The sequence below is a fragment of the Lagopus leucura genome, unplaced genomic scaffold, assembly GCF_019238085.1.
Source record: "Lagopus leucura isolate 7727_CA_CO unplaced genomic scaffold, USGS_WTPT01 Super-Scaffold_73, whole genome shotgun sequence".
Taxonomy (NCBI): domain Eukaryota; kingdom Metazoa; phylum Chordata; class Aves; order Galliformes; family Phasianidae; genus Lagopus; species Lagopus leucura.
The window spans coordinates 44,165,729-44,191,632 of NW_024962252.1; the positions used below are offsets into that span (position 1 = coordinate 44,165,729).

The window sequence follows — 25,904 nt, forward strand, 5'->3', positions numbered from 1 at the left end:
TAAGGCCTGTGATCTTCCATATAGATCATTTTTCCTTGACTATGGGGAATCAAATTGCTAGTTTTCCTCTAGCTAGAAGGAAGACAGAACAGCTCTCGGGTCTGCTGAACCAACAGAGGAAAATCAGTGATCACACTTCTGGTGAATTAGATGCTAGGAAGAAAGAATCAGAATTGTGATATGCAGTCAATTTTTCTTTTTAAATAATTTTTCTGAATATTTTCAGATTTGTAGAATGTATATTAATTTAAGTGTTTATTTCATATACATTAGAAATGAGTGTTTTAAGCAGACCAGTAGTGTGGAACTTGCTGATACAGGGAGAAGGGGGAGAGGTTTAATCCAGCCTGGAATCTGGCCCTCAGGAGTGTTGTTGAAGGTAGCTTTGGGCTTGCTTGCTATCTGCTGGTACTCAGCTCATTAGGGATTTCAGATGTGTGGGTTTAGAAAATTCTAGTTTGGATTGTAACTACTTCAAGGAGTTGAAGGGGTGCTGTAATATAATACAAGGTCAGTTATTGCTTTGGAGATAGTTTGTCTAATGTTGAAAGCTGGACTAATGTAATGTTTTATCCTCTGTAAAAGCTAAATCTTAAACTTCTTAACACACACTTTGAAAATGGCATCTCTATTTGTCATTTTATAAGCAGAAATTTTCAGGTTATTGAGGGGATCTAATTCATATGTAAACATTGATAATTGGTTTATACATCAGTCTTCAGAACAGTTAAAGTCATTTCTGGAGTGAGCTGTTGCAGTATTTGTCCATGTTGGCTGAAAAGACAAATCTTTACTGTCAAACCTGCTGCTTGGATCTGCAAAATTAATGGTGAAAGCATTGAGTCATTCTTGTGCTTTTTACACATGACTGTTTTAGCACCACATTGGTGCTTAAAAGGTTGCACTGAACTTAGGACAAAAATTAAGATTCACTCCATCATTTTAATGCAGGAGATACGTTTGCTTAACAAGTTCGTGTTTTCTTTAAAGTCTCAGATGCATCCTAAAGCAAAATAGGGCTTCCTGTTCACTCATGGCACGGCTTGTGCTAGTATTACATAGTGTGTACTTGGTGTTGCATCTTGAGAGAATCATGAAGAATAGATCACTTGGGACAGATCTGCAATGTATTTTTGATACAATATATCAAAATAACATAATAAATTAAATACAATTCTGTATGCAGAGATAGTTGTGTATGAAAGTATCACAAAATTCCTTTCTTGTCTTACTGGCCTTGAAGCAACATAAATAAAACATTTTCTGTTTACTATGGTTGCTGTAGCTTGTGCAGTGTCTTCGTATTTTGTAGGAATTTAAAAAAAAAAAAAAAAAAGAGATTGTGAAGAAATCAGTGTGCATATCAGTATCCACTGCTTAAGTTAAATCTTCTGATTTTCATTTTATTGTGTTTTTCTATGACCTCTTACTGTTTGCTGTTAAAATGGCTTCTGTAATCAGTTGTGAAAATGGCTCTATTTTCACCCTGAGCTCCATAATCTGCTGTTCCCAGCAGAGTTGCTGCTCCTTGTGTAAACAGTCTGTGGCTTTCATGTCCTTGGCAGGCTTATGATAAAGCTGTGTGGTAGAGGGTGAGGGACACACAAGGTAATTGTGTCGGTTTGCTTTTCTTTGTGTTTTATGACAACTTCCCGAAACATTAATACACAGAAAAATGTTAAGCTGGTATCCTTTATAAAAGGTATTAGAAAATCTTAAATCTTGTTTTTCTTTTGCTTGCTGTTCTAGTTCTACTCTGATATATGGCTTCACAGGGCACTGAGAACAGTCCAGTGTCACTCATGACCCTGAGCAACATTGCTGCATTTATCAGTGACTCTAGGACTACTCCCTGCAGCTTTGCTTAATCACAGAGTCATTTGCCTTAGCACGTAATGTGGGAGATGGAAATCTCTGGTTGCCTTACATAAAGATTACCTAGACTCAGGCAGCTTCTCATCACATTAACTGTTCCCCTGAGCAGGGAGGCACTCACTTGTGCTTTTGGACAGTAATGAGGAGATCGATTCTTTTGCTGAGAAGTCTTGCAATGGGTGTAGCTTATGGTGTTAGAGGGTAAGTGTGTGCTCTTATGGTTTATTTAAATGGGTATTTAAATGGCATGTAGATTTTTCTAGCTTACTAGATTTTGAGCAGCAGTGGCAGGTGAGTAATTTGGTAACTCAGAGATTTCCTCAAGCTCTTCCAAAGGAAGATGTATTGTGCTGGGACAACGATAGCTACATGGAATTTCTTCCTTTACAGACTTGCATCCTAACAAATGATTTCCTCATTTTAGCATTGTAAAGCTCCTCAGGCAAGTAGTAAGTCTTTTAAATCTTATTAGAATCGTTTGAGTTGGAAGGGACCCTTAAAGATCATCTAGTCCAGCTCCCCTGCAATGAACAAGGACAGCTATAGCTAGATCAGGGTGCTCAGTCCCAGATCTTTAATGCCTCCAGGGGTGGGTTATCCCACCACATCTCTGGGCAGCCTGTTCCAGCATCTCATGACCCTTACTGGGGGTGGAAAAAGAAAGTCTTCCTAATATTCATCCTAAATCTATCCTCTTTAAGCTTGAAGCCATTTCCCCTTGTCCTGTCACCACAGACTCTGCTAAAGAGTCTGTCCCCTTCTTTCTCACAGCCTCCCTTTAAATACTGAAAGGCAGCTGTTGGGTCTCCCCAAAACCTTCTCTTCTCCAGGCTGAGAAGCCCCAGCTCTCTCAGCTTGTCCTTGCAGGAGAGATATTCCATCTCTTGGATCATTTTTGTGGTCCTCCTCTGGACGCACTCCAACAGATCTGTGTCTCTCCTGTACTGAGGACTCCACATCTGGATGCAGTACTCCAGGTGAGGCCTCACCAGAGCAGAGTAGAGGAGCGGGATCACCTCCCTCAAACCTGCTGGCCACACTTGTTTTGGTGCAGCCCACGATGTGGTTGGCTTTGTGGGCTGCAAGGGTACATTGCTGGCTCTTGTTCAGCTTCCCCTCCACAAGTACCCTCAGATCTTTTCAGCAGGGCTGCACTCAATCCTTTCGTCTTCCAGCTTGTATTGATAGTGTGAGTTGCAACAACCCAGGTGCAAGACCTTGCCTTTGTAGGGTTTGAGCCTCATTTCATTTTTTAAAAACTCATTTTTTGTCTTTGCTTCCTGCCTCCTTGATTTTTATAGATTATTGTCTTTTTGTTATATTGGAAATCTTATGAATGCCTAAGCATACAGTAGTGCTCCCTGTCTAATCCCTGTCACCAAAACAAGGATCTCATCTAAACTGTTTAGTTGTGAGATTCCCATTCTGATTAATGAAGGGATATTTCAGCTATTCCATTATATTGAGGACATAGCAATAACATTTCACTACCAGTGTTCTTGTACATTTTTATTCACTCAATGCTAGTTTTATCCCAGTCTTTAGAGCTGCCCCAGTATTTTAGGTTTTACTGAAGTTGTCATTACCTACTCAGACTTATTTCCCAGCTCTTAAAGCTTTTAGACATAGACTACATGTGTAGGGATAACTTAAAACCAACTCACTGAGATATCTTCTCTTTAATATAGTTCTTAGCTGCTATACAAACATGAAGTATTTCATTATCACCATTATTGAAAACTTTCAGATAGCAGTTGTATTTTCCTCTTTCAAATGACTACTGGTACTTTAATGCATTACTCTTATTAAGAGTATGGCCAATACAATTTTTAGGAATCAGGCTTCTTCATGAAGCACTTAAAAATCTCTAATACTTCTAGATTTGCTGTTCTGATCACTAAAATGAGTTTTCTACTGAGTTCATATTCTTCACTGTAAACTTTTTGTTTTACATTTGTTCCTATATGTATTCAATACCACGAATATATTTGTAAGATTATTCAGTTTCCTTTTAACTTACATGCAGCCAAGGGTGTTTTTTCCCAATTTTTCCTCCCTTTCTTTAATTGGGGTTTCATTTTTCATTTTTTATTTGATTTCCAGGCATTTTTTTTTTTTTTAATTATTAACTTCAGGTTACAGCTGTTGGTCCTTTCCAAATAGTTTGCTTTATTTTTTTTTATTTTTTTATTTTTTTTCTATTAGTACATGATGCAATCATAAGCATGCGATCACCAAAACAGCTACTGACATCTGGGGATACATTCTTTTGCAGCTGTCAGGTTGGCTGTAAGAGAGTTTCTCAAGCAATGATATTTCAATCTAAAAATTGTTTTCAGTTCTTTTTGGCCGTAATGTCATGTTATGAACAGAGAAGGATGCTCTGCATCCCCTTTCAGAATTACCTCACTTCTGCAGTGTATTTCATGTTGTTGCTTCTTAAATCTGGAGTGTCTGGATTTACTTAGCATTTGCCCATGCGGAGGAAAACTTATTTATAGATTACTTAAAGAAACTGAGCTTATACAGGACGATGGGGCCTGACAGGAAATACTCTTGAGTATACTGAGGCAGCTGGTTGATGTTATTGCAAGGCTGCTTTCTGTCTTCCTTTGAAAGGTAATGATAATTGGGAAAGATCCCTAATAACTGGAAAGATAATTACTGCAACTATCTTCATAAAAATCAAGAAGAATCTCTGAGAGCGTGGGCCAGTTGGCTTCATTTCAGCCCCTGGGGCCATTATAATGCAAGTCCTGATGGAAGCCATTTCCAGGCATGTGGAGGTCAAGAAGTGATCAGAAACAGCTGTTATAAATTTGCCAAAGACAAACCATGTAGCTTTTCTGTGTTGAGACATTAAGCTTTGTGAACGAAGAGATAACAAGAGGTGTTGTTAACCATGCCCTCAGTAAGGGTTTCACTACAGCCTCCTATAGTATCGTTACGATTAAACTAGAGAAAAGAAGTCTAGACAGATAGTTCTAGATAGAAAACAAGATAGGTGAAAAATTGGACTGTTCTATTCAGAGTTTATAGCTAATCTAAGTGGTAATCAAGTATGAGTGGTATTCCTTAGCAATTAATCCCATTTAATGTCTGCATCCTTGATGAAGACGAGGGGATAGAATACGTCCTTATCACTTTGGAGGGTGACACCAAACCTGGGCAGTGTTCGTACATTGGAGAGCAGAGCTGCTGTACAGAGGGACTTCAACAAGCAGGTGCAGTGGGCTGATAGAAATGTCTGGAAGTTCAAATGCAAGGTTGTATGCGGCGGGTAGAACAGCCTCTCTGGGAATATGGGGACAGATGACCTGGGGAGTGGTTCTACAGAAAAGGAGATGAAGAAATTGAGAACAAACTCAACATAAATCAGCCAGTATCTTCTTTGAGGTAATGAGTGCTTTACTTCTTGCTGGCCCGCATAATGGAAGAACATGGTAAGCAGTTTGAAAGTCATTATTCTCTTTTTTAAAAGATTTATCCAAACCCTTTGCAGATGACATGCTGCATGCATCGGGGGAAATTCTGATTAGATGCAAGAGGGGAAAAAAAAATACACGGCATTGTTTGTATGTGGAAGAAATTGCACAGAGAGGCTGTGGAATCTGTTGGAGATTTTCAACACTGCAGATGAGCAGTCTGCACAAACTTGGGAATTAGCTCTACTTTGAGCAAAAGGTAGATGAGATGTTCTCCAGTGGTGCCTTATGACTTAAATTTGTTCTGTGTTTCTGAGATAAAGACCATACTGCTCTCCTCTGCCCATCTACATGAAAGTACTTTCAGATTGGTCTTGGCCAGATAACAGCAGCTTCTAGTTTTATTGTTCTTATGTAGGGATTTGTAGGAATTAAGTAGGTTAGCTTTAGACTAGGCTACTGTACATAAAATACACAGTGCTTGAGCTAAAAGTCTCTTCCAATTAAAACTCAAATTAGTTAGTGAGAAGATTATCATACTGCTCTTTCTGAAGCATCAGTGAAGCAAGCTGAGAGTAATGGGGCATGCTGTGTGAGCTACTGATGTGGGAAAAATGCAATTACAGGAAAAGATCTTATCTAAAATTAGATGAGGCAACTTTCAGAAATATGTTCCACAGTTCACAAGTTTTAGATCGATGCAAGCTTGTAAGCAGTCACATGGCTTCTCACAAAAAAGGGGGAACCCTTAACGCTGTGGAGTGTGACCCTCTTTAGCCTCTTCCAGCAATTACTGGCTAGCGTAATCCTGAAGGCTGATTCATTGTGCATTACTACCTTGATCCCTCTCTCTTGCTGCAGAGTTATGAACAACAGCTGAACTTTTAACTTTTTATATTGATGTTAGCTTTGTTGCTTATTTGTGGCAACAGGAGGCTGTTGATGCCATAGAAAGTAGTGCTGGGTAGAACTGCATGTTGTTTTCTTTTAAAATGTTTCACAGATACAGTTCTTTTGATAACAAAAAACTTAAATTCAACTATGTCATCTAGTAGCCATACACTGGAAATGTTTTGTGAATGTGCAAAGAAGAGAAAAAACTAATTTGTTCCCTTTTTCATGATCGGGACATGAAGCAGAAAAGTCAACATTTTATACTTTCTGAGGGTAGTGGAAATTGGAGCCAAATTTCACGAGGTCTAAGTGAGTCAAGCCCCACAAATATTTTACTTTAACTAGGAATTAATGTGGCTATCATGAGCAGACAACAATTTTAGGACTATCAGTTTCTGCAGTTACAACTGACAGCAGACTGTAGCTCTTACTGGTAGAAGCATAGAACAAAAAACATAGACTCAATTGTAAAAATCTGTGGAATAATATTTATGAACAGAATCCAAAAGTGCAGAAATCCAGGTATTTTAAGGTTATTCTTATTACAATAATTTTGCATATACTGGAAGTGCAAGTAACATGACGACGTATAAAGTGAAGGTATCTAGGATTCACCAGGATTTTAATTCTTTTGTATTGATCAAGGAATTGCTAGAGGAATCTCTCTGGTGAATAGCTGAAGAAAGATTCAGTGTCCTAAGTATTTATTATTTGTCTGTCTGCCCTCTTTAATTAGGGTTTGATTTCTGTTGTCCATTCAGTTTCTTGGACAGTGGTCCACTATAACGCATTCCTGTTTGGTTTTGCGTATGTTCATTTTAATCTTCAGAGCTATGTGGATTAAAGGAATATACTAAATAAATTATTTAATTACAATGTTTTGCCTCTGTTCATTATGGATATTGTCAAACAACATCTCTCTAAAGAAAATGTACTTACACTGCTGATATCATTGACAAAGCTGTCAGTAACTGCTCCTTTTCATAACTGTGACAGGATGAAGAATTCTTTTGTCATTAGTCTCTGTGAATTTTAGAGGTCAGCAAGAAATGCCATGTAGAATTTGTTGGTGATGCTTAATGGCCTGTTTTACTTAGAAGATCAAACTAATTGAAATGAGATGGTAGCGTTTTTCTTTTTCTTCCTTTCTCTTGGATTTAACTTCTATGAAACATGTTTCTAATACCAAACAGTTGATGGTTTTAATATGAATTGTATGGGACTAGACAAGCCAATTAGTCTTTCCATAATGCTTTCTTTGCGTGTATGGCAAAAGGAGAAAAAACATATGACAGGGAGGGAAAGCAGAGAAACCTTGAAGTACTTCATGTTATTGGGTGGAAGGAGCTTCTGCTGTGTGTAAGAGTATAAGTACGCGAGTATGCAGTGCACGTGGTTATCCCCTCTCTGTCCCCATATGAAATCTCTGTACTACATGATATTGCCATATTCATGGGTCACTGAAAAACCGTTGTTTCTTACTCTTCTGTTTACAGGGTGGATCACTTGTACACGTTTTTTGTTCAGTGGTCACCAGAAATATATGGGAAAGATGCCAAAGAGCAAGGTTTCGTTGTGGTAGAAAAGGAGGAGCTTGACATGATAGACAACTTCTTCAGTGAGCCCACTACTAAAAGCTGGGAGGTGGGTGCTTGCTGCCACTTCGTGAAATATGTATGTATCAATTGTGCATGCACTGTTAACAGTCTCAGCACTTGCTCTTTTGACAATTTTTACATTTCTTTTTATAATGCTTTCTGCTTCGCATAGGAACTCTTCCAAGACTTGCAGTGGTCACATAAATGTACTCATCTTCTTTCAGTATTTTTTTCTTTTCTTCCCAGAAACTGCAAGCAAACAGATAAACAGTTTTCTGATTTGCCACCAGTGCATACTATGCACCTATTTTGGCAAATGTGATGTTAGCCTTTTGCAAAGCTATACAGCCGTATGTTGTCAGCATTGCTAAATCTATATTGTATTTATATACTATTAATAAATTGTCCCAAAAGCACATGTACTTGTGAACACCAGCACAGACTCCTATGTGCTCACTGAAATGGATTAATATGAGATACTGTCATACCAGACAGATCTTCACTTCTGAGTTGCACGTAGAAGTTTAAATGGTAGTTGTAAGATGGATAGGTTTCATAGTCAGACTTGTTCATCCAGGGACTTTTGCAGTCTCTTTTAACTACTTGGTGTTCCTGTCTTTATTATCTGTGTCTCATGCATATCAAAACTAGTTTCTAAGGAAAATAAGTTTACGTGCTTTTTTTCTAATTATATTTATGAATCCTGAAACACTTGTTGTATTGTGATATGTGATAAATCAACAAATAGATAATTTCCTGACTGGGAAGTAACTTAGTTGTGATCATTTGTCTTAAACTTGTTAAAAAATAAAAATAAAAAAATTCTACTGCCCTGTTTTTGAAACATTTCTACTTTCAAACTGAAGTATGTTCAGAATTAGAACTTGGGAATGGAACTTGTCATTTGAAGTGTAGCAAAATTACCCCTGATTGCCAATAGCTTTTATTTTTTAAGTTTTGTTGTCTCATGATGCTGGTGCTTTGTGAACTGCAGGATAAGGGAGGCCCCCCCCCCAAGGTTTTCAGTCTTTGTTTTTCTCAAAGCTGAGTGCAGTCCTATATCACACTTCATTTCATTTGCCAGTTGCTTTTGCATTTTTCCCAAATCCAAAATGAAGGAGTAGGGCAGGTGATCCAAAGAGCAGAAGTGGGAAAGATCCAGCCACACTGAGAACTTCTCTCTTTATTTGGTTTAAATATATATTTGGAGAAGAATAAGCTGGAAATAGTTTTAAGGTGTGTCTCTTTTGTTTGTAATATATTAAAGCTTCACAGACTTAAAGTAGGTCTGCCAGGAAATATCCATTGAAAGTCCAAATTTGGACATGAACTATTGTGAAGCTACCACTCTCCCTTTTGGGGAAACAGAAACTGAAATTGTGGAGAAGGATATAAGCAATTTTATCAAAGTGTGTCATGGGGAGAGGCTGTCTGTCACGCTTGTGGGCAGGAACTCTTGCCACTGGAGCACTGAAGTACAGTAGATGCTACAAATTAATTTAATAGATGATGAAAAGACAAAAGATGCCACTGAATATTCAGATTCTTTACTGTGCCAAACCTGACCAAGAGGAACCTTTTGTGAAGGTATGTTGAGCTGTGTTCCTATTTGAACAGCATGGATCTGATACAGCACTACTTCTGCGCTAGTGAAAAGTACCCTGTTCTCAGATGAATGTTAAAACAGTATTTCCACCTCAAGTAGCTTGTTTTCTCTTTCCCGTGACATCTCTGAAAAATACTGTAGATAGAGTTTCTGTGTAGCTGTTGATTCTTTTCATTTGTTTTTGGTTTTGTGTCATCTGTAAAAAATGGGTTTGAAGTTTACTGCAATGTTAGTAGTTTTTCTGCAGTTGCCTATGTCTGCAAGTTTGGTTGTATTTTGCTACAGATGCCTGCTGGTGGTTGGTTTATTTGGTACTTCTCCCCTCTCCCCCTTCCTGGAAAGTCTAAAGAATAACATTTATAATAGGAGTTCAGGTACTTCTGCTTTAAGATGAGCAGATGTTCATTCAGGATAAAAAAAATTATATTAATAATAATGGCCTGGGTAGGAAGAAAAACATTTAAGAGGTAGAAAAAGAGCAGGGATAAAAGCATAAAGAACATTTTCCTTTAACAGTTTGAGGAGGAGGGAGTTGTTTTGTGTTTTTCATTTATTTCTTTTTAAATTGGTTTAATTTTGCAGTTCAAACCCTCACTGAGACTGGACATATGAAAAAATATCTAAAACAGAATTTCCTCCAGTTTCTGGATCCCCCTGAGCCTGGGCTGTAAGGTCAGGATGCAGCTGCACTTGAGTACCACTGGCAGAAATATCTGTACTGCCTGGTTTTGCAGGGGCACAGAGCATTCATCCTGCAGGCTGGATTTTTGCCCTGCCCCCCACTGCAGGTGCTGGAACATGAGTTTCCTGGCTTCCTACTTAGGGTGCTGCTGTCAGCACTGCTCCAGGTGCCTGTGGATGGACATGGGGCAGATGGCAGTGAGCACAGCAGAAGCCTTGCTCCTCTCCCACTGGAGATGCTGGCATGACTGGCATCACTAGGGCTTTATCCTTCACACAGAGAGCTCCTCAGGAGTCCTGGTTTTTATGGAAAGTTCCTTCTTCACTTTGTGGTGGGACTCCACCTGGAGTCTGTCCAGTAAATTTCTTGCCTGTGGGGCAGGCGTGTATAGGGCATCCAGGTGTTTTTTGGCTGCTGATGGCTCCTGCAAGTTGAAGCAGCAGTTATGAAAGTCTGGGGGAGTTGTTCAAACTCAATCGGTGTATTCTGTGTATTCAAAAGCTGCATTTGTAGGAGGGTGTGTGGAAGCTGTGCAGTAACATTTTGAGATTGCTCTTCTGAGATAAGACTGCTTTGGCATTAAACTCATACAAAGATGCTGATTTAAAGTTTCCCAGCTTTTGTAGCTGGGCCTCTTTCCCCTTTTCTTTCTCATCAGCCCTATCTCTACGCCCTTGCCGCTGTTTCCTGTTTGCCATGGTGGCATAGAGCCCTAAACACAACTACAGCCCTGCTGCTGTGTTCAATGTGCCTCCTCTCACCTCACCTGGCTGAGCACTGTGCCTGAGATGCCCAGAGGTGTACCGAAGAGTCTGCAGCTTCCCTCCAGCCTTTTGCACCATTTTAGCTCCCTCTGCCTGCCCAGGCTGCACGTGGCTCAGAGCATATACTCTGTCTTGGCATGCTGTAGGCTGCTGAGCACTTCTATAGATGGGTGTTAAATACATGAACTTGTATTCTCGCTTTGTTTTCAGCTTTGTCAGAAAAGGAAGTGCGACCTACCTGTAGTTGTTGGAGAAGAGTCCATGCTTCATTTGACAAGTATTCAAATTCAAGCCTAAATTTGAAGTATAAGTATTGGCTCACCTTTTAAAATATTGTATATTTTCCAAAGAAATTCTTCAGAAAATGAATAACTAGAAGTTTTCAAAGAGTAGTTAGTCTTTTCTGATAGTGAGCATTTTCAAGAACTTGCATAAACTGAGTGCTCAAATTCGTACTCGGCGCGTCTCTTTCATGGTACAGCTGCAAAATCTATTTCAGTTCATTTACATTTGTAGTTTTGCTATATTGTTTCTGAGTTTGCATATACAAAAGCAAAAAAACATCAGTAACAGAACACCTCCCCCTGCCACACGCACATACACACCACACAGAAGAAGGGGATTGTTTTAGAAAAGAGGAGAAGTGAAGCTTTGAACCTTTTCATATTCTTATGCGTTAGCTCCTAAGAAAATAATACACTAATTATAGCATATGATACTATCTATAAAAAAAATTTATATATAACCTTACTGCATGAGGGAAATGAAGAAGCTTGTGCCTACCTCCTTTAAATTCCCGTGAAGTGAAGCTGTGCGTGGGATGGCATGGAAAGAAGTCAGTGCGCTTTCACCTTTTGACTCAAGACCATGCATGTCTGAGAACGACCACGTGATGTCACCTGCTCACATCAGTGTTTCTTAATTTCAAAGGACCCAACAGTAGTGGAAGACCATGGGGGTCTGAAGATGTTCAGACCGTGCTGTCCATGCTGTCTCAAACCTCGCCATTTGAGAATTACCCAATTAGTGGGCTGCTTTTGCTTTGATGTAACCATTCCACACAGTGGTTTTGCTTCATGCAGTATGGCAGATGATGACTATACTGCTTTAAATGAATTTGCTGCCATAGAGAACTGACAGGGTAGGAACTGTGCTTTAGGTTTGACACTTGTCTTCTTGCTTCAGATCATTACTGTAGAAGAAGCAAAACGGCGGAAGAGTGTTTGCAGTTACTATGGAGAAGAAGATGATGATGATGCTTTACCTGTCCTAAAGCATCACAGTGCACTTCTGGAAAATATGCACATAGAGCAGGTATGACTGAAAAAAAAATAATCTGATTTCCTTATTAGTTCTGCTAAGCGTGGGGTGTTCTGCTACCTGTGATGTAACTGGTTGAATGCCTAACCATTTATCCCTGTTCACTGCCCAGCTTGCCCGGCGCTTGCCTGCAAGAGTGCAGGGCTACCCGTGGCAGCTCGCATATAGCACTCTGGAGCACGGCACTAGCCTGAAGACTCTGTACCGCAAATCGGCATCTCTGGACAGTCCAGTTCTCCTTGTCATCAAGGATATGGACAACGAGGTGAGGAGCATTTGTAGTGCAGGGGTTGGAGTGAAAATAAACGTGTCTTTAGGAAGTGCTAATCATACTGCAAAGTGATATCATACCGCAATAAAACATTGCTGATTTATTTTATTCTATTTATATTTTGTACTGCTCAAACTAAACTTACAGGCAGGAAAGTACGTATGCACTAATAGAAATAAAACTACATATTTTCATAATTACAATGAGTACTCCTTTTAACATTGGCCATGGAAGTTGCAAATAACACCTTCATGGTGGTGTACTTAGTACTCAGCAGCTCCTGAAGTCATCATTCCTGTTGCCATTTTGCTTTATGTTGAAAAACAGAAAAGATCTGTGGGAATACTTGCTCAGCTGTTGGTTCTTTTAACATGAAACACCAGCTCAGAAAGTATTTTGAAAAGTGTTTTTTGTTTCCTCTTGAATTTTATTGTGTTCTCAAAAATAGTTTAATCCTTTTATTCTGACAGATTTTTGGAGCATACGCTACACATCCCTTCAGGTTTAGTGACCATTACTATGGCACTGGTGAAACATTCCTCTACACGTTCAGTCCAAATTTCAAGGTAAGGTGGTGTTCTCTTCCTCATGTAAGATTTTTGGATTCCACTTCTGAAACATTTATGAGAAAGCTTTATAGAGACTGCGTTTTTGGGGGAAGTTGGGAGGAAAGATTGGATCTAGATAATCTTTAAGGTCCCCTGCAACCTAAGGCATTCTGTGATTTTAAAGATGCGCCAGCTGTTGGTGAAAGCAGATGATCACTTGTCTCAGTGAACTCTTTAAGCAAAAAAGGCTTCTGCAGTGCTAGAATCTTCACAGTCCGCGTAGCTTTGTTCTTCTTCACCCTCAGGTATTCAAATGGAGTGGGGAGAATACTTACTTCATCAATGGAGACATGACCTCTCTGGAGCTTGGAGGTGGAGGGTAAGTGAATGTTTGCTTCTTTTTCAAGTAGTCTAGCTAACTTTTTTCTTTTTCTTAAGGAGGATAAGGACCACGGTAGTTGCAGGAAAAACTAATGCTGAAAATTTTAGTGAACTGTGTAGGACAGATATCTCAGCAATCTGATTTCTGTTACAGACCTAGAGCAATTTCCATCACTTAAAGATAGCAACTGATGTTGGGCAAGTAATCTTTAGTGGATGGGGGAGATCGGAAAAAAACAGATGTTTGGGATAGATCATTGCTGAAGAGGTTTGTTGCTAGAAGATAATCTGTAATGGCAGTTTTGCCAGCAATATCTAGTGTTTCTCACATGGCGCTTTTTAAACTGTCATTTTTCTGTTGCTCTGAAGAGCCAGGATACAGATAGTGCTTAATCAGGTCCTCAATTTCAAAAGTTAGTGGATATGAAATCAGGGGCTAAGACTGTGCAACTAACTGAAGCTGACAGCAGGCTGCCGCGTGCAATATCTGGCCATGGTTTGCACTGGGGATGCATAAACATCTCTCCTCCTAAACTGGAAGGGACCATGTCTAGAGCGGGGAAAGATCCCTGCTGTCTGTGCTTTGCAGCAGCTGGACTCCAGCCATGTTTGGGAGGCTGCTCACCAGCAGCACCTGGAGCTGATGGCACTGAAGCCAAGCACGTAAGGCACTGTATGCGCACACTCATGCACTCATGCTTGTGCTTTGCTGCGACTTGCCTGTATGAATAAAAGCAAGCTTATTTGCAAGTGCTTTGCCAGGGTTAAGCCTTCATGTTCAATCCCATCTGTTCTCAGAATTGCCTACTTTTCTCCATAGCACTCCTCTACAGCCTCTGGTTAAATATAACCTGACATTTGGTGTGTATTTTTTCAGTGGACGATTTGGCTTATGGTTAGATGCAGACCTGTATCATGGACGAAGCAACTCCTGCAGCACCTTCAATAATGACATCTTATCTAAGAAAGAAGATTTCATAATACAGGATGTAGAAGTATGGACATTTGAATGAAGTACTTACTGACTGCCTTAAGGACTGGATCCATTAGGCACTCAAAAGCTAAATAAAAGGTGCAGGCTGCCTCACAATGTTACACGCTTTTTTTTTCCCTCATATCAGACCAGAGCATGACTAAGCAAAAAATAACCAAGGAAAAACAGCTGGTTTTCAGAGGCAGAAGGAGATGGAACAATACGAGATCAGTCAGATTTTTTTTTATACTCCTTTCTTCTATGCTCCTCCATTGAAGATATGATGCTTATGAAAACATCGATGGTGTATAAATTGAAAACTTTTTCTGTAACTGTGGAAAAAAAAATACTGTGGGAAAACTATACTTGTCTTGTACATTCCATATATATTTATGTTCAGTGTACAAATGCTAACCAAAAATAAAAAGTTACTTCACCAAAATCTACAGCATATTGTTTGCCATGGAAAAGAATCATAAGTAGGTGTACACAGCACTTAAGGGAACATGTTTTTAAATTCTTTTTATTTATTGTTATTGTATAGCAGACTTTTTTGTAAATGCATTAGCTATGAGGTGTTTTTTTTTTTTTCTTTTTAATATTTCAGATCTTAATTTGGTAATTAATTACTATTCAGGTAGGTTTCTTATGCATCAGCATTTATTTTGAATCAATTTATTTGATTTCTGAAGTTCATTTTTATTTTATTTGTAAATGAGATTTGGTTTTCATTTAACCCAGATAAGAGGGTTTATTTTCTGGCAGAAACACTTGAGTGCATAATTCTGGTTTTCTCTGAGATGAGAGAAAAGGTGGTTAGCACTTCTCATTAACAGGAATGTGTAAGTAGAGTTAATAGATTATTATTTTGGCAGTGTGTGGAGACACTGGGCAGAATGCCACCTGGTGTAGGCTGTATGAGCTCTGGTGCAGTCAGCAGAATTGGGACAGCATGCTCTGAGCATCTGTGCTAGTGCTATTTGACTGGTTACAAGGGATGTTTCTAGGAGATGATTGTTTCCTGTATCACCACCAAATGATTCAAAATAAACCACCCACTGTGCTTTTTCTGAGCATTTCTTTACATATTGAATAACTGCTCTGTGAAGGGAAACATACAGCCTGAAGATTTGGAGAATGCTGTTTCTTTAACAGGCCGCGCCATATTAGTGTAGTATTTGTTTTCTTAGCAATTAATATTATTTCCTTCCTTATGACTTGAAGCAACAGGCTGGATTAGGATTTGACAGACAAATAAATACTCTTCCTTGTTTTGTGCTTTTTTTTCATGAAATAGTCAATCAGATAATTTTCCTATCAACATTTAAAATACCACATTACAATATTTGGCTAAATCCTAACCAGACCACTGCCATGAAAATGTCAGCGAGTAGAAAAAGTGTGACAGAAGACCACCAGTCTTGCTGTTTTCTGAAGAATTTTGCTTTCCAGTTAAGCTATGGTTTTATTCACACAATCAAGTTCTGACCAAACACTGTCCTGCCATTAGTACTGAATGTAGGATTGTCCCGAGAAAGACAGGTTTTAGCAATGGTGGTTGTGTTTCCATGCATTAAACACTATAGTCTGGTTTTGAAATATTATTGAGTAATACAACTCAGTTACTGCTCTTCTCATTTTTAACATATTCATAATAAAACAAGAAGCCAAATTTTTTTTTTTTTCAAAAGCATTAATAAATCCTAATCCTGCACATAAATTTCACAATCTAACACCAATGCTACACACAGTGAGCCTGTAACATGCTGCACGTAAGCTTTTCACACTTCCCATCTATGCGCCCTACTACAGCCATAAACAGACTTGTTGGTAATGCGCTGTGAAGTATTTTCCAGGTTGCTGATAGCGTTGAAGGCACCAGGAATACGCAGTACTGTTTGCTCTTCTGATGGTGGCAGACCACTTACTAGTTCAAAAATAAAAAGTCTACAACCCCAAAGCCAAGTTCAACATTTTACACTTGTTTCACCATTGTTACCTACAACTTAGTTCATTATATTATACTTGTCAGAGCATATCTAAACGCTGTGTTCTATATCCAAGCAGTGTTGTTCAATCAAATTCTGTGACCCTTGAAACTATGAATATTGAATATATGTAATGCAGTGCTATCACAATATTTTCAATAAAGGAATTTATGCATTCAGAAACTCACTGCAGATCCTTTTCTTCTTATTCACAGCTTTTAGTACATTTTTAAAGTGAAACGATATGGCTTGTGAACATCATTGCTGTATGGACCATCTTCATATTGCTGAAGCTTTTGTTTTTTGTTCTTTCCAAGTGAGACAAAGCAAAAAATCACCTGAAAGCACTTGGTTCTCAGCTTTGTTAATGTATACGTTTAGTAGGTAAAGAAAATTGGTATTAGGAAATAATAAACTATGATGTACATATTAATATAGCAAGTATGCTTTTGAACATTTCTTTGAATGTTGTCTTGAGTGCAATGGTTGTAGAATTTTTATATAATATAAATTAAGAGGAAAATTATAGTCACTAGTAATTTTGCTCTTATAGCCATAACTATTTTAGAAAGAGCTTGTTTTTGTAATGTGGAGCATGTATATACCTTAAGGGATAACAATTTTTTCTTTGGGACTGTATAGAAATGCTCTTCACAGTAGGGCTGCTAAGTGCCCTGTGAGGCACTGGTGGTTGATGTTGGTTTGCAGTTCTTTCACTGGACTTTTTTGTGCAAAGCTGGCTTTAGAGCCAAGTTAAAACACGCCTGTTTCCCAAATAATCTTTGCATGTAAACCTTAAGATGTAGGGATCCTGGAAGCCTCTCTCTCTACAGAGAGGTGGTGACACACTGGAACAGGTTGCCCAAGGAGGTTGTGGATGCCTCATCCCTGGAGGCATTCGAGGCCAGGCTGGATGTGGCTCTGGGCAGCCTGGTGCAGTGGTTGGCGACTCTGCACATAGCAGGGGTTGAAACTAAATGTTCACTGTGGTCCTTTTCAACCCAAGACTATATGCAGTAACCTGAAAGGAGGTTGTGGCAAGGTGAGGGTCAGCCTCTTCTCCCAGGTAACAGTGATAGTACGAGAGGGGATGCCTCAAGTTGTGCCAGGGAGTGTTCAGGTTGGATATTAGGACGGATTTCTTCTCAGAAAGAGCATATGGGCATTGGAACAGACTGCCCATGGTGGTGGTGGTCACCATGTCTGGGGCTATCTAAGGGTAGATGCAGTACTAAGGGAGCTGTGGTGCCCGTCCTGACTGAGCTCGGGTAGCAGCTCTCATGAAACAGAGGGAGCACAAAAGGGAACATGGTTTAATGAGCAATATTTGTGATAGGCAGATAATCACAATAGATGATCTTAGAGGTCTTTTCCAACCTTAATGATTGTGTGACTGATACTAAGTGCCTCCTGGCACTTAGGTACCTCCTGGCCTCGAAGCACGGGCTGAGGCCTGTGGGACAGTGTGAACAAGCTGAGAAAACGTTTCTAAAGCCGAAGCTTAGCTACCATTGAGAAATAGCATCTTTCAGCTTTGATTTAAACAGGCCAGAGTGTGTTCAGTTTATTTTAGTTCCAGCTCGTGCCTTTTTACAGAAAACTTATGGTGAACAGAGGCTGCGTTTTCCTTCAGAGCCTCGACCGAATGGAGTGCTTTACACGGCTAGGGTCACCCGCGGGTGGCGTGCGCAATTCTAAGCGCACGTAACCTCGGCCCGTGTCAGACAGCCGCTGAACGCCCAGCGCTCACTCGCTGCAGCCCTCCGTGCCTGACGGGGGCGCGGACGAGGCCGGGCCCGTCGCGCGCCGGAGGGCCGCCATTGGCGCACGCCACGAGGACGTGAGGGCGGGTGGGCCCGTGGCCGGTCGCGGGGCGGTGCCTGCCTAGGCGAGGGGCGATGGCGGATGAGGAGTCCGCGGCCGCCGCCGGCCCGAGCAGCGAGCAGCTTCTGGCCGACGGGAAAGAGCCCGCGAGCGGCGGCTACGACGGCAAGTGCGTGTTCTGCAGGATCGCCCGCCGGGAGGAGCCGGGAACCGCGCTGCTGCCCTGCCAGGTGGGTAGGGGCGGCCCCGCCGGAGGGAGGGTCGCCGCCGCCGCCCTCGTTGTCCTTGGCAGCGCGCTGCCCCGCGCCGCGGCCGGCTCCCCGCGGTGGGGTGGGTTGGCGGGACGAAGCCGTCGGTCCGCAGGGCCGGCCTGCGGCGTGAGGCGGCAGTGCGGAAACGGAGCTGCGGTGTCCGTCCTGGCTGAGCTCGGGTGGCAGCTCTCACACAGAGGGAGCACAGAGGGGTTCGCTTATGAGAACTGCCGATCAAACCGAGAAATCCTGCGTGCATGGAGGCCATCTGATCCCCGTTCCCTTTCTGAGGAAGGTGGTGTCTTTATTTCCAGCTAACGGAGGGTGTCACCTTAGGGATCCCTGTCCTGGGGTTACCACGTAGCCATAGCAGTTGTCTGTTCTTATGGAGGCAGCAATGAAGCATTCCTCAGAAAAAAAAAAAGAAATATCTTGTCGTTGTACAATGGCTAAAAGTCTAAGGGCGGTCATGGGGCAGGAGCTGTTGCTGTTAGATACTGAGGGATTCTGGCTGCACGATGTCAGCTGAGAAAACAAGACTGCGCCTAAGTGCTTCAGCAGGCAAAGTCCAGGACGGCGTGCTTCAGTGTAGTGACAGAAGAAAATAGACTTTAGTCTTGATATGTTTGCTAGTTGATTCAAATATGATACCAAGTAATATCAAACTGGTATAGGGGAATGCCAGCTCTGTTACCTGACCTCATCCCGATCGTGTGATGTGTTTATATTCCTCTGCAGTATGAAGACCTTGTTTGCTTTAGAGATATCAGGCCTGGTGCCCCTCACCACTACCTGGTGGTGCCGGTAGAGCACATGGGAAACTGCAAAACGCTGAAGTCAGAGCATGTGCCCATAGGTAAGGCTGAAAATATGTATTAGTCTGCTTAGATCAGGGGCAAGTAGTTTTTTCACAGTCTTATGTAGTGTGCTGTCAAGTAAATTACAGCTTTGGACATCTGTTTTTTGTGGTTGTAAAACACTGAAATGCATGATGTGAGTTGGGTAGGGAGTTACTCTTGCTGGGAAGCTCCTCATGTTTTTTGTGCTATTCTAGAGTAATGTTGTGCTAATACAGGAAATCTGTTTTTGTTTGCGTGGAGTATAGATGTTTCTGCACTTTGCTGGAAATGCCGCTGTATTTTTTTTAAGTATATTTATTCAGCTTCATTGGATTTTCCTAGGTATACAGGCTATTGGAAAAAAAATGACAATTCTATAAAATACTTGTTTTATAATATGCCGTGTTGTTCTTTGGGAAAAGAGATGGAGAGTAAAAAAGACAAACAGTGTTCCAATGAAGTTAAATATCTTTTTTAAAGATAAGGTCGTAAGATATTGAAGCTGTGATGCGTTGTCTGCATACTTGATTTTTTTTTTTTGTTATTGTTGTTGAAACATCATCCCAGATGTAGTTGTTTCACAAGAAATGCCCAGCTAAGTGTGTTGAGTAACAGGAAAAATTAAATCCATAAATGCATGAACAGATTCTGCTTTGGGGAAAATGACAGGTGCTGCAAGAAAAGCATTGCAGTCATGTGTTGCAAATTTTTAAATCATCTTATTTGATTTCTTAATGTTGGAGTTTTCTCCAGAAACAACTTCAGTATGTTTTTGCTTTGTGACAGTTATTTTATGCTTCTACCTTGGACGTTTTTGCATTAGGCTTTCTTTCTTTTACAGTAATGAAAACTTTGTCCTAGTAATAAGTAGGGCTGATGGTTTAATTGTACTTTATCTTTAATTTTCGTTTCATATCTGAAACTTTCTAATGCCAGACTACAAAGGACATAGAGGTCAACGTCCTGTTGCTGTGTAGAGACATAACATGAGATTAGTAAACTATAACCTAAAAGTGTCGTTAGTGTCTAAATCACTAACAGTAGTGATTTTCACATCAAACTTTGCACTGCGGTGTTTTGACAATCTGTTTTATTATGAGCAGTTTCAGTATTTCTACTTTGAATAAAGCAAACACTAGCTTGTGTTCTCAATGTAATCATTGTTGAAGTTAATATTCGGTTTTGTTTCTTAAGAGCACCTGCTTCAAACTGTTTGACTCTAAAGTCATGTGATATGTAAAATACTATTTAAGCTAAACAGTAAATGAAATTTGTTTGTATTTAATAGTGAAAAGAATGATGGAAGTTGGAAAATCTGTTCTCCAGAAAAATAATTTTAGTGACTTGAATGATATAAGGTATGTACTTGAGCCTTCCACATTAATTAGTATGTTCTTACTTTTCAAAATGCTATTTTAGATACTGTGTTACAGTTGCAGTGTGATTTCTTGGGTTTGCCTTGACTTACGGAGTGACTTGTTCAGTCTCATGTCCTGGCACTGAATATAAACTCTTTTTTTTCTGATAAGTTTCCAGTGTCGATTGCGTTCCAACTTTGAGATTGTTTCCTGCACGCATGCAGAATAGGGAGGCCAATTCACACAGCTTATCTAAAAGGCTGCTCTTCAGTTCTGTGCTGTGTTGAATCCAGTGGTGGATTCCGGGAAAGATAAATTTTGTCACTTTCACCGGGGCAGTGCATTGCGTTTCAGAGTTACACCTGCATTCATTTAGTTTAAGCCAGTGTGTTTGGTAGCCAACGTGAAGTGAGTTGTAACATAATTTAAATAGTGTAGAGTGCAGCGAGATGGGTCTTCCTGTTTAAAATAGGTAGAAGCTACATGAATGTGGCGATAGTTCACTTTCCAGGTGAAAAACAGGTATGGTATCTAAGGAATATTTTAACCCGTGTTTTAGCACAGTGTGCTAGATGGATGTGAAGTAAGTTTTTGATGGTCTTTTGGGGGGTTCTGCATGTTGAAAGGAAAGGACAAATTATTTTTCATGCAATGTAAAAAGAAAATGTTATGAGTAAATTTCTTTATTCGGTTGATCTCGAATGTAAGATGTTCCACTTCCTGTATTAACATCACTGGTGTTTTTAACTTGTTTTCCCTTTCTGAAGAATGGGTTTTCACTGGCCTCCATTCTGCTCAATATCCCACTTGCATCTGCATGTCTTGGCCCCAGCAAGTCAGCTAGGATTCTTATCCAGACTGATTTATAGGATCAACTCCTACTGGTTTATTACAGTAAGTGTGATGAGGTTTTTCAGAGATTCTTGACTGTAAGTTGAAAATGCGATGTCTTTCTAACGTCCCAAATATTCTTTGAGCAATTATTTTTATCATTACTATAATTATTTGTTGTATTTTGCATTACCTATTTGAGAACAGGCAATGGGTAAAATTTAATACCATTTACACTTACTAATGGAAATAAGAGTGACTAACATTACCAGCAAACCGTGCAGTAGTTCTGGATTTAAAGCGTAGCTTTGTGATTTGCTTCTGACTATTTATTTAATATGAAAAGATTTATTGGAACGTGATGCTTGAACAAAGACATGTATAACACATAGCCCAATTTAGATAAAATATTGCCACCTAATGGGTGCATTTATCATTTCATACATTTTTTACTCATCTCGCCATCCTTAGAGTGATACAGATGTTTGCTGTACCAAAGCACTGTTTGTACTGTTTACTGTCTGTAGAGATTAGCAAGGAGATTGAATTGGCACTGCCTAAATCACTGCTCAAAAACCTCTCTCCTCAGCAGAGGACCTGTCCTTGCTGGAGTTTTAGCTCCAGCATCCTGGTGTCAATGGGCAACCCCAAGGCAAAGATGCTGACAAAAATCTCTCCTAAATATGATTATGGCAGCCTGTTTAAGAGGAAAAAACTCAGCTTCTTTGTGGTGGTAGCTTGTTGGAGATCTCTCCTGTCTTGAATTAAGCAGATCAGTGTGTAGTGTAGCAGAGCACCACAGAGGAAAAAAAAAAAACCAAACCTATGGGTTGTCTAGTTATACTGCATACTATTTTGGATTAGCTCAGGGGTCTCCGTACCAGGGTTAGTTATCCAGTGTGGATTCAATCCAAAAGAGATTTTGCCCAGTTGTCAAGTTGGAAAATGTTCTTGAATTGTCAGGGCTTTTTTTAGTTGCATACAATGCAAATACCTAAAAATGTAACAGTCCCAGCTGTGTGGTAGATGCACAAATCATATGACGAGAAAAAGCGTGTATAGGCCTAGTGACATAACCAAAGAATGAATGTTTCCAGTGACACAAACAGCACACAAATGCTCTCCATCACTCAGTAATAGGTATGACTACAGTGCAGTTGTGAGGTGTGAAGAGGCCACAAGATGCTGTTCTGGAGAGTGTCCCAAGGAATTCCAGTTCTTACAGGTTGGTTGTTCTGGGCGCTGTCTTCCCAGGTCCTTAAAACGTGATAGTTTAACATTGATTACTTTGCTCAACCATCTTCTGACTTACATAGTTGTTGTTTTTTGTTTGTTTGTTTTTTTCCCCTTTTCTCATCACCTAGTGGGAGTTTAGTGAAAACACGACAAAGTCAGCTGCTTAAAACAGTCATGGTATTTTACTTTGTGTGCTTTATCTGTAAAAATGACAAGTATATGCTGTCTGTCAGTGTCATGCTGTTACTATTTTTAAAGTGCATTTTTCAGCCAGCTGACGGTCTGCTGCATAGTTAATGTGTTGTGTTCTCTCTTTCATAGGCTGAGCAACTGATTGAGCGACTGCAAACTGAAAATGCTGCCAGCTGAGAGCACTCTTAGCCTTGTGTCATTAGCCATTTTATTCTTTGTCTTTGAACTCTGATTTAAGGTTGCACAGTTTGTTGCCAATTACATACCAGGATAAAAAAGGCTTAATTCCTTATGAGGAAATACTGAACATAGAGCTGTCAACCTAATTCTCACGTTTGGGTTCTTCAGAAGTCTGCATATTTCTCTGACAATAAGGAAATGCATTTTAATTACGATTTTATATATGCATATACATATATGTGCATACATAATACATACACATATGTAGGCAACTTTTCCCAGTAGAATGTGGGGTATAGCAGCAGAATGCACTCTAAGGAAAGAGGTTTGTAGTAACAGCATGCACATGGTACTGAAGGTAATATTTGCTGTGGAATCTAGCTTTTATTTTAAAGATGCATCATTCTGGAATTGCAGGGAACATTTAAAGTCTTTTCAGTTTCCGTGTGTTCTTGTATGATATATTACCTATGCCTGGTTAGTAGTAGGTACCTGGTTAAAAGTACACTACTAACTTTTCTGGTGCTAAACCACTTTAATATATTGCCCATCTTACTTGCATGGCAGTGACGTAGTAAATGTTAATGCAGTATGTGCCAGAGATGTGATAGTGCTAAAGCATAGAGTGTTGTTTACTTGGATGTGTAAGTGGTTGTATGTTGGACCTGCGGATTGTTCCCCTCTCATGTGCACAATATTTTTAATTAGTTTCTGTATGTTTACAAATATGTGAAGAGTTCAGAAGAATTGATTTTAAAGCACTGCTCTTCTGCGTAGTGGTAGAAGAAATTTAAAAAAAAAAAAAAAAAGAAAGAAAGAAAACCACCCAGATTTTGAGATTTTTCTGATATTGTTCTCACTGGAAGTCACTTGGAGATTGCTAAATGCCTTGGCTAGATTTGATTTCTAAATGAGGTCACAAAACAAATGGGTCTTCATTACAGTGAGTTTGTAGCAGGCTTGCATAACAGCAGTCTGATCTGAATTTGGAGTAGCAGGGGCTCAGCCCAAAAGCAGAACATGTAGGGATTGTGTTCTGAATTGCTTATGGAATCTGCTGAACACTTGCCCTCACTGCATGACTCTTAATCAGCAACTTTAGCTCTGTTTTTCAATACCATGTTAAGGCAGACTGTTTGGAAAGTTTAACTCCAGTAGACATGGAGTGGATTTTCTTTGTTCACAAACTATTATCTCTTGGTGCCTAATCAACCAAGTGCCCTTGGCTGTTGCACTGAGGTGTGGCTGAGGTGGTGATGGTCTGCTGCACCTGCAAGGTTCCCTGAGTATAATCTTCTCAGTGTTTTCCACTGATCCAGCACCTGTTGCCTTAGTGGACAGTGTATTACAGTAGACTATACATCATAATTCAGAAGGTAGACACTCTTCTAAACAAATGTTTTCTACCCAGAAGAGTTTCTGAAGACCTCATTCCCAATGTCTTGTTATTCTTATTATTGGGCACTCATGTAATTTGTAGTACTTTGTGTTTTTAATTTGTAATATTAGCTGTGAAGAGCGTGAATTAAAGCCACTGAACTTTGATCAATTCTGTGCAATAGAGTTGGGAGGCTTGAGTGGTCTCCTAACTTCACAAAATATCTGAACATTAAGATTTTTGAAGAGTTAATACTATCTGTGTCCTGATTTCTAATTAATCTATGTAACTGTACTTAACTGTGGTATGTAATATTTAAAGAACCAACATGAACTGTTGTCCAAAAAGATAAATAAACTGAAAAAATGCTAATCTTGGAATGATCCAACCATACAGTGGTGCGATCCCTCCTCACTCCTGCTCCCACCAGGATGGGGAGAGAATGGGTCAAGGTAACAACAGTTTAATAAATGAAGGAAAGGGGGTGGAAAAAGAACAAGATTTGCAATCTAAAGGCAATAATTACCTCCTGCAAGCAGTCCAGTAGAAATGGTTAGCCTAACTGTAGCCTTGAAGAAACCTTCCTTCCATTTTTATTGCTGAGCATAGTATTGTACAGCATGGGATAACTGTGCTGGTTGCTTTGCATTGGTTGTGCAGGTTGTCCCTCACGGCTTCTTGCCCACCCCAGGCCTAGTGGTTGGAGTGGCAGACTGGGAGAAGGAGAAGGCCTTCGTGCTGTGCAAGCACTGCTCAGCAACAGAATCATGCAATCATATCACAGAATCACAGAATGGCCTGAGTTAAAAAGGACCCCAAAGATCATCTAGTTTCAACCCTCCTGCAATGGGCAGCATCACCAACCTCTAGACCAGGCTGCCCAGAGCCACGTCCAGCCTGACCCTGAATGCATCCAGGGATGGGGACATTCACAGTCTCTCTGGGCAATAGTCAGAAGATTGCTGTGTTAACACTGTTTTAATCGCAAATAGGAAATGACACTGAGCTGCTACAAAGAAAATTAAGTCCATCCAAGCTAGACCCCAATACACTGAAATGTACGCAGCAGGAAATGTGAAGATTGACTTCTATGCTTTCTTTACAAGAAAGTAAAAATGGAGAGGTAAAAATCAGAATATAACCTAGCTTCCAAAACTTTTGCTGACAGTCGAGATAGGAATTTCAAATTGTGCCTGCCACTAGCAAATAAACCTCAAACAGGCTCAAACAAGAAGGTGCTGAATAGAGTCACATTCATTACTGAGATGAATGCTTAGTGTCTCATTAGTGTTTTCCAGCATGGAACTGTGCTCCATTTTCCTTCTGTATTGACGAGCTTTGTTCTTGGATTCAGCAGATATTTTTTAATTGGGCTAAGAAATATTTTCTGAAAAGTCTATTCTAATGCTTTGAATATGTTTCAGAATTGTTGGCTACCCTCTGGAAAAGGCAGCAGGCAGACCCTGTTCATTATGTCACCCTCTTCAACA

General features: G+C 40.0%; 2 protein-coding genes across 7 annotated transcripts in view; both read left to right on the forward strand.

The window, feature by feature from the left end:
- NCOA7 (nuclear receptor coactivator 7) overlaps window positions 1-16,508 on the forward strand; it is an 85,753-nt gene extending 69,245 nt beyond the window's left edge. For 5 of the 6 annotated variants that reach the window (XM_042880656.1, XM_042880674.1, XM_042880665.1 and 2 more), the window contains 6 exons: window positions 7,691-7,838; window positions 12,030-12,158; window positions 12,277-12,429; window positions 12,906-13,001; window positions 13,289-13,362; window positions 14,242-16,508. In XM_042880656.1, the coding sequence (XP_042736590.1) occupies window positions 7,691-7,838; window positions 12,030-12,158; window positions 12,277-12,429; window positions 12,906-13,001; window positions 13,289-13,362; window positions 14,242-14,377 (736 nt within the window). In that variant the 3' untranslated portion in view covers window positions 14,378-16,508. Of the gene's footprint in view, window positions 1-7,690; window positions 7,839-8,859; window positions 9,380-12,029; window positions 12,159-12,276; window positions 12,430-12,905; window positions 13,002-13,288; window positions 13,363-14,241 lie in introns of those variants that run through there. The other variant, XM_042880699.1, reaches the window with a different exon arrangement.
- A 1,692-nt stretch (window positions 16,509-18,200) lies between these two features.
- HINT3 (histidine triad nucleotide binding protein 3) lies at window positions 18,201-24,786 on the forward strand. The gene is made up of 5 exons (XM_042880630.1): window positions 18,201-18,379; window positions 19,139-19,256; window positions 20,528-20,597; window positions 21,365-21,491; window positions 22,986-24,786. The coding sequence occupies exons 1-5, from the start codon at window positions 18,224-18,226 to the stop codon at window positions 23,031-23,033; spliced, it is 519 nt and encodes a 172-aa protein (XP_042736564.1). The 5' UTR covers window positions 18,201-18,223; the 3' UTR covers window positions 23,034-24,786.
- The last annotated feature ends 1,118 nt before the right edge of the window (window positions 24,787-25,904 follow it).

Bases quoted from the DNA above. Each gene is read 5' to 3' on its own strand.
- HINT3 (XM_042880630.1), top strand. From the start codon at position 18,224: ATGGCGGATGAGGAGTCCGCGGCCGCCGCCGGCCCGAGCAGCGAGCAG. The intron at 19,257-20,527 runs GTAAGGCTGAAA...TGTATTTAATAG, and splicing joins GTCAGAGCATGTGCCCATAG to TGAAAAGAATGATGGAAGTT. The intron at 20,598-21,364 runs GTATGTACTTGA...CCCTTTCTGAAG, and splicing joins AGTGACTTGAATGATATAAG to AATGGGTTTTCACTGGCCTC.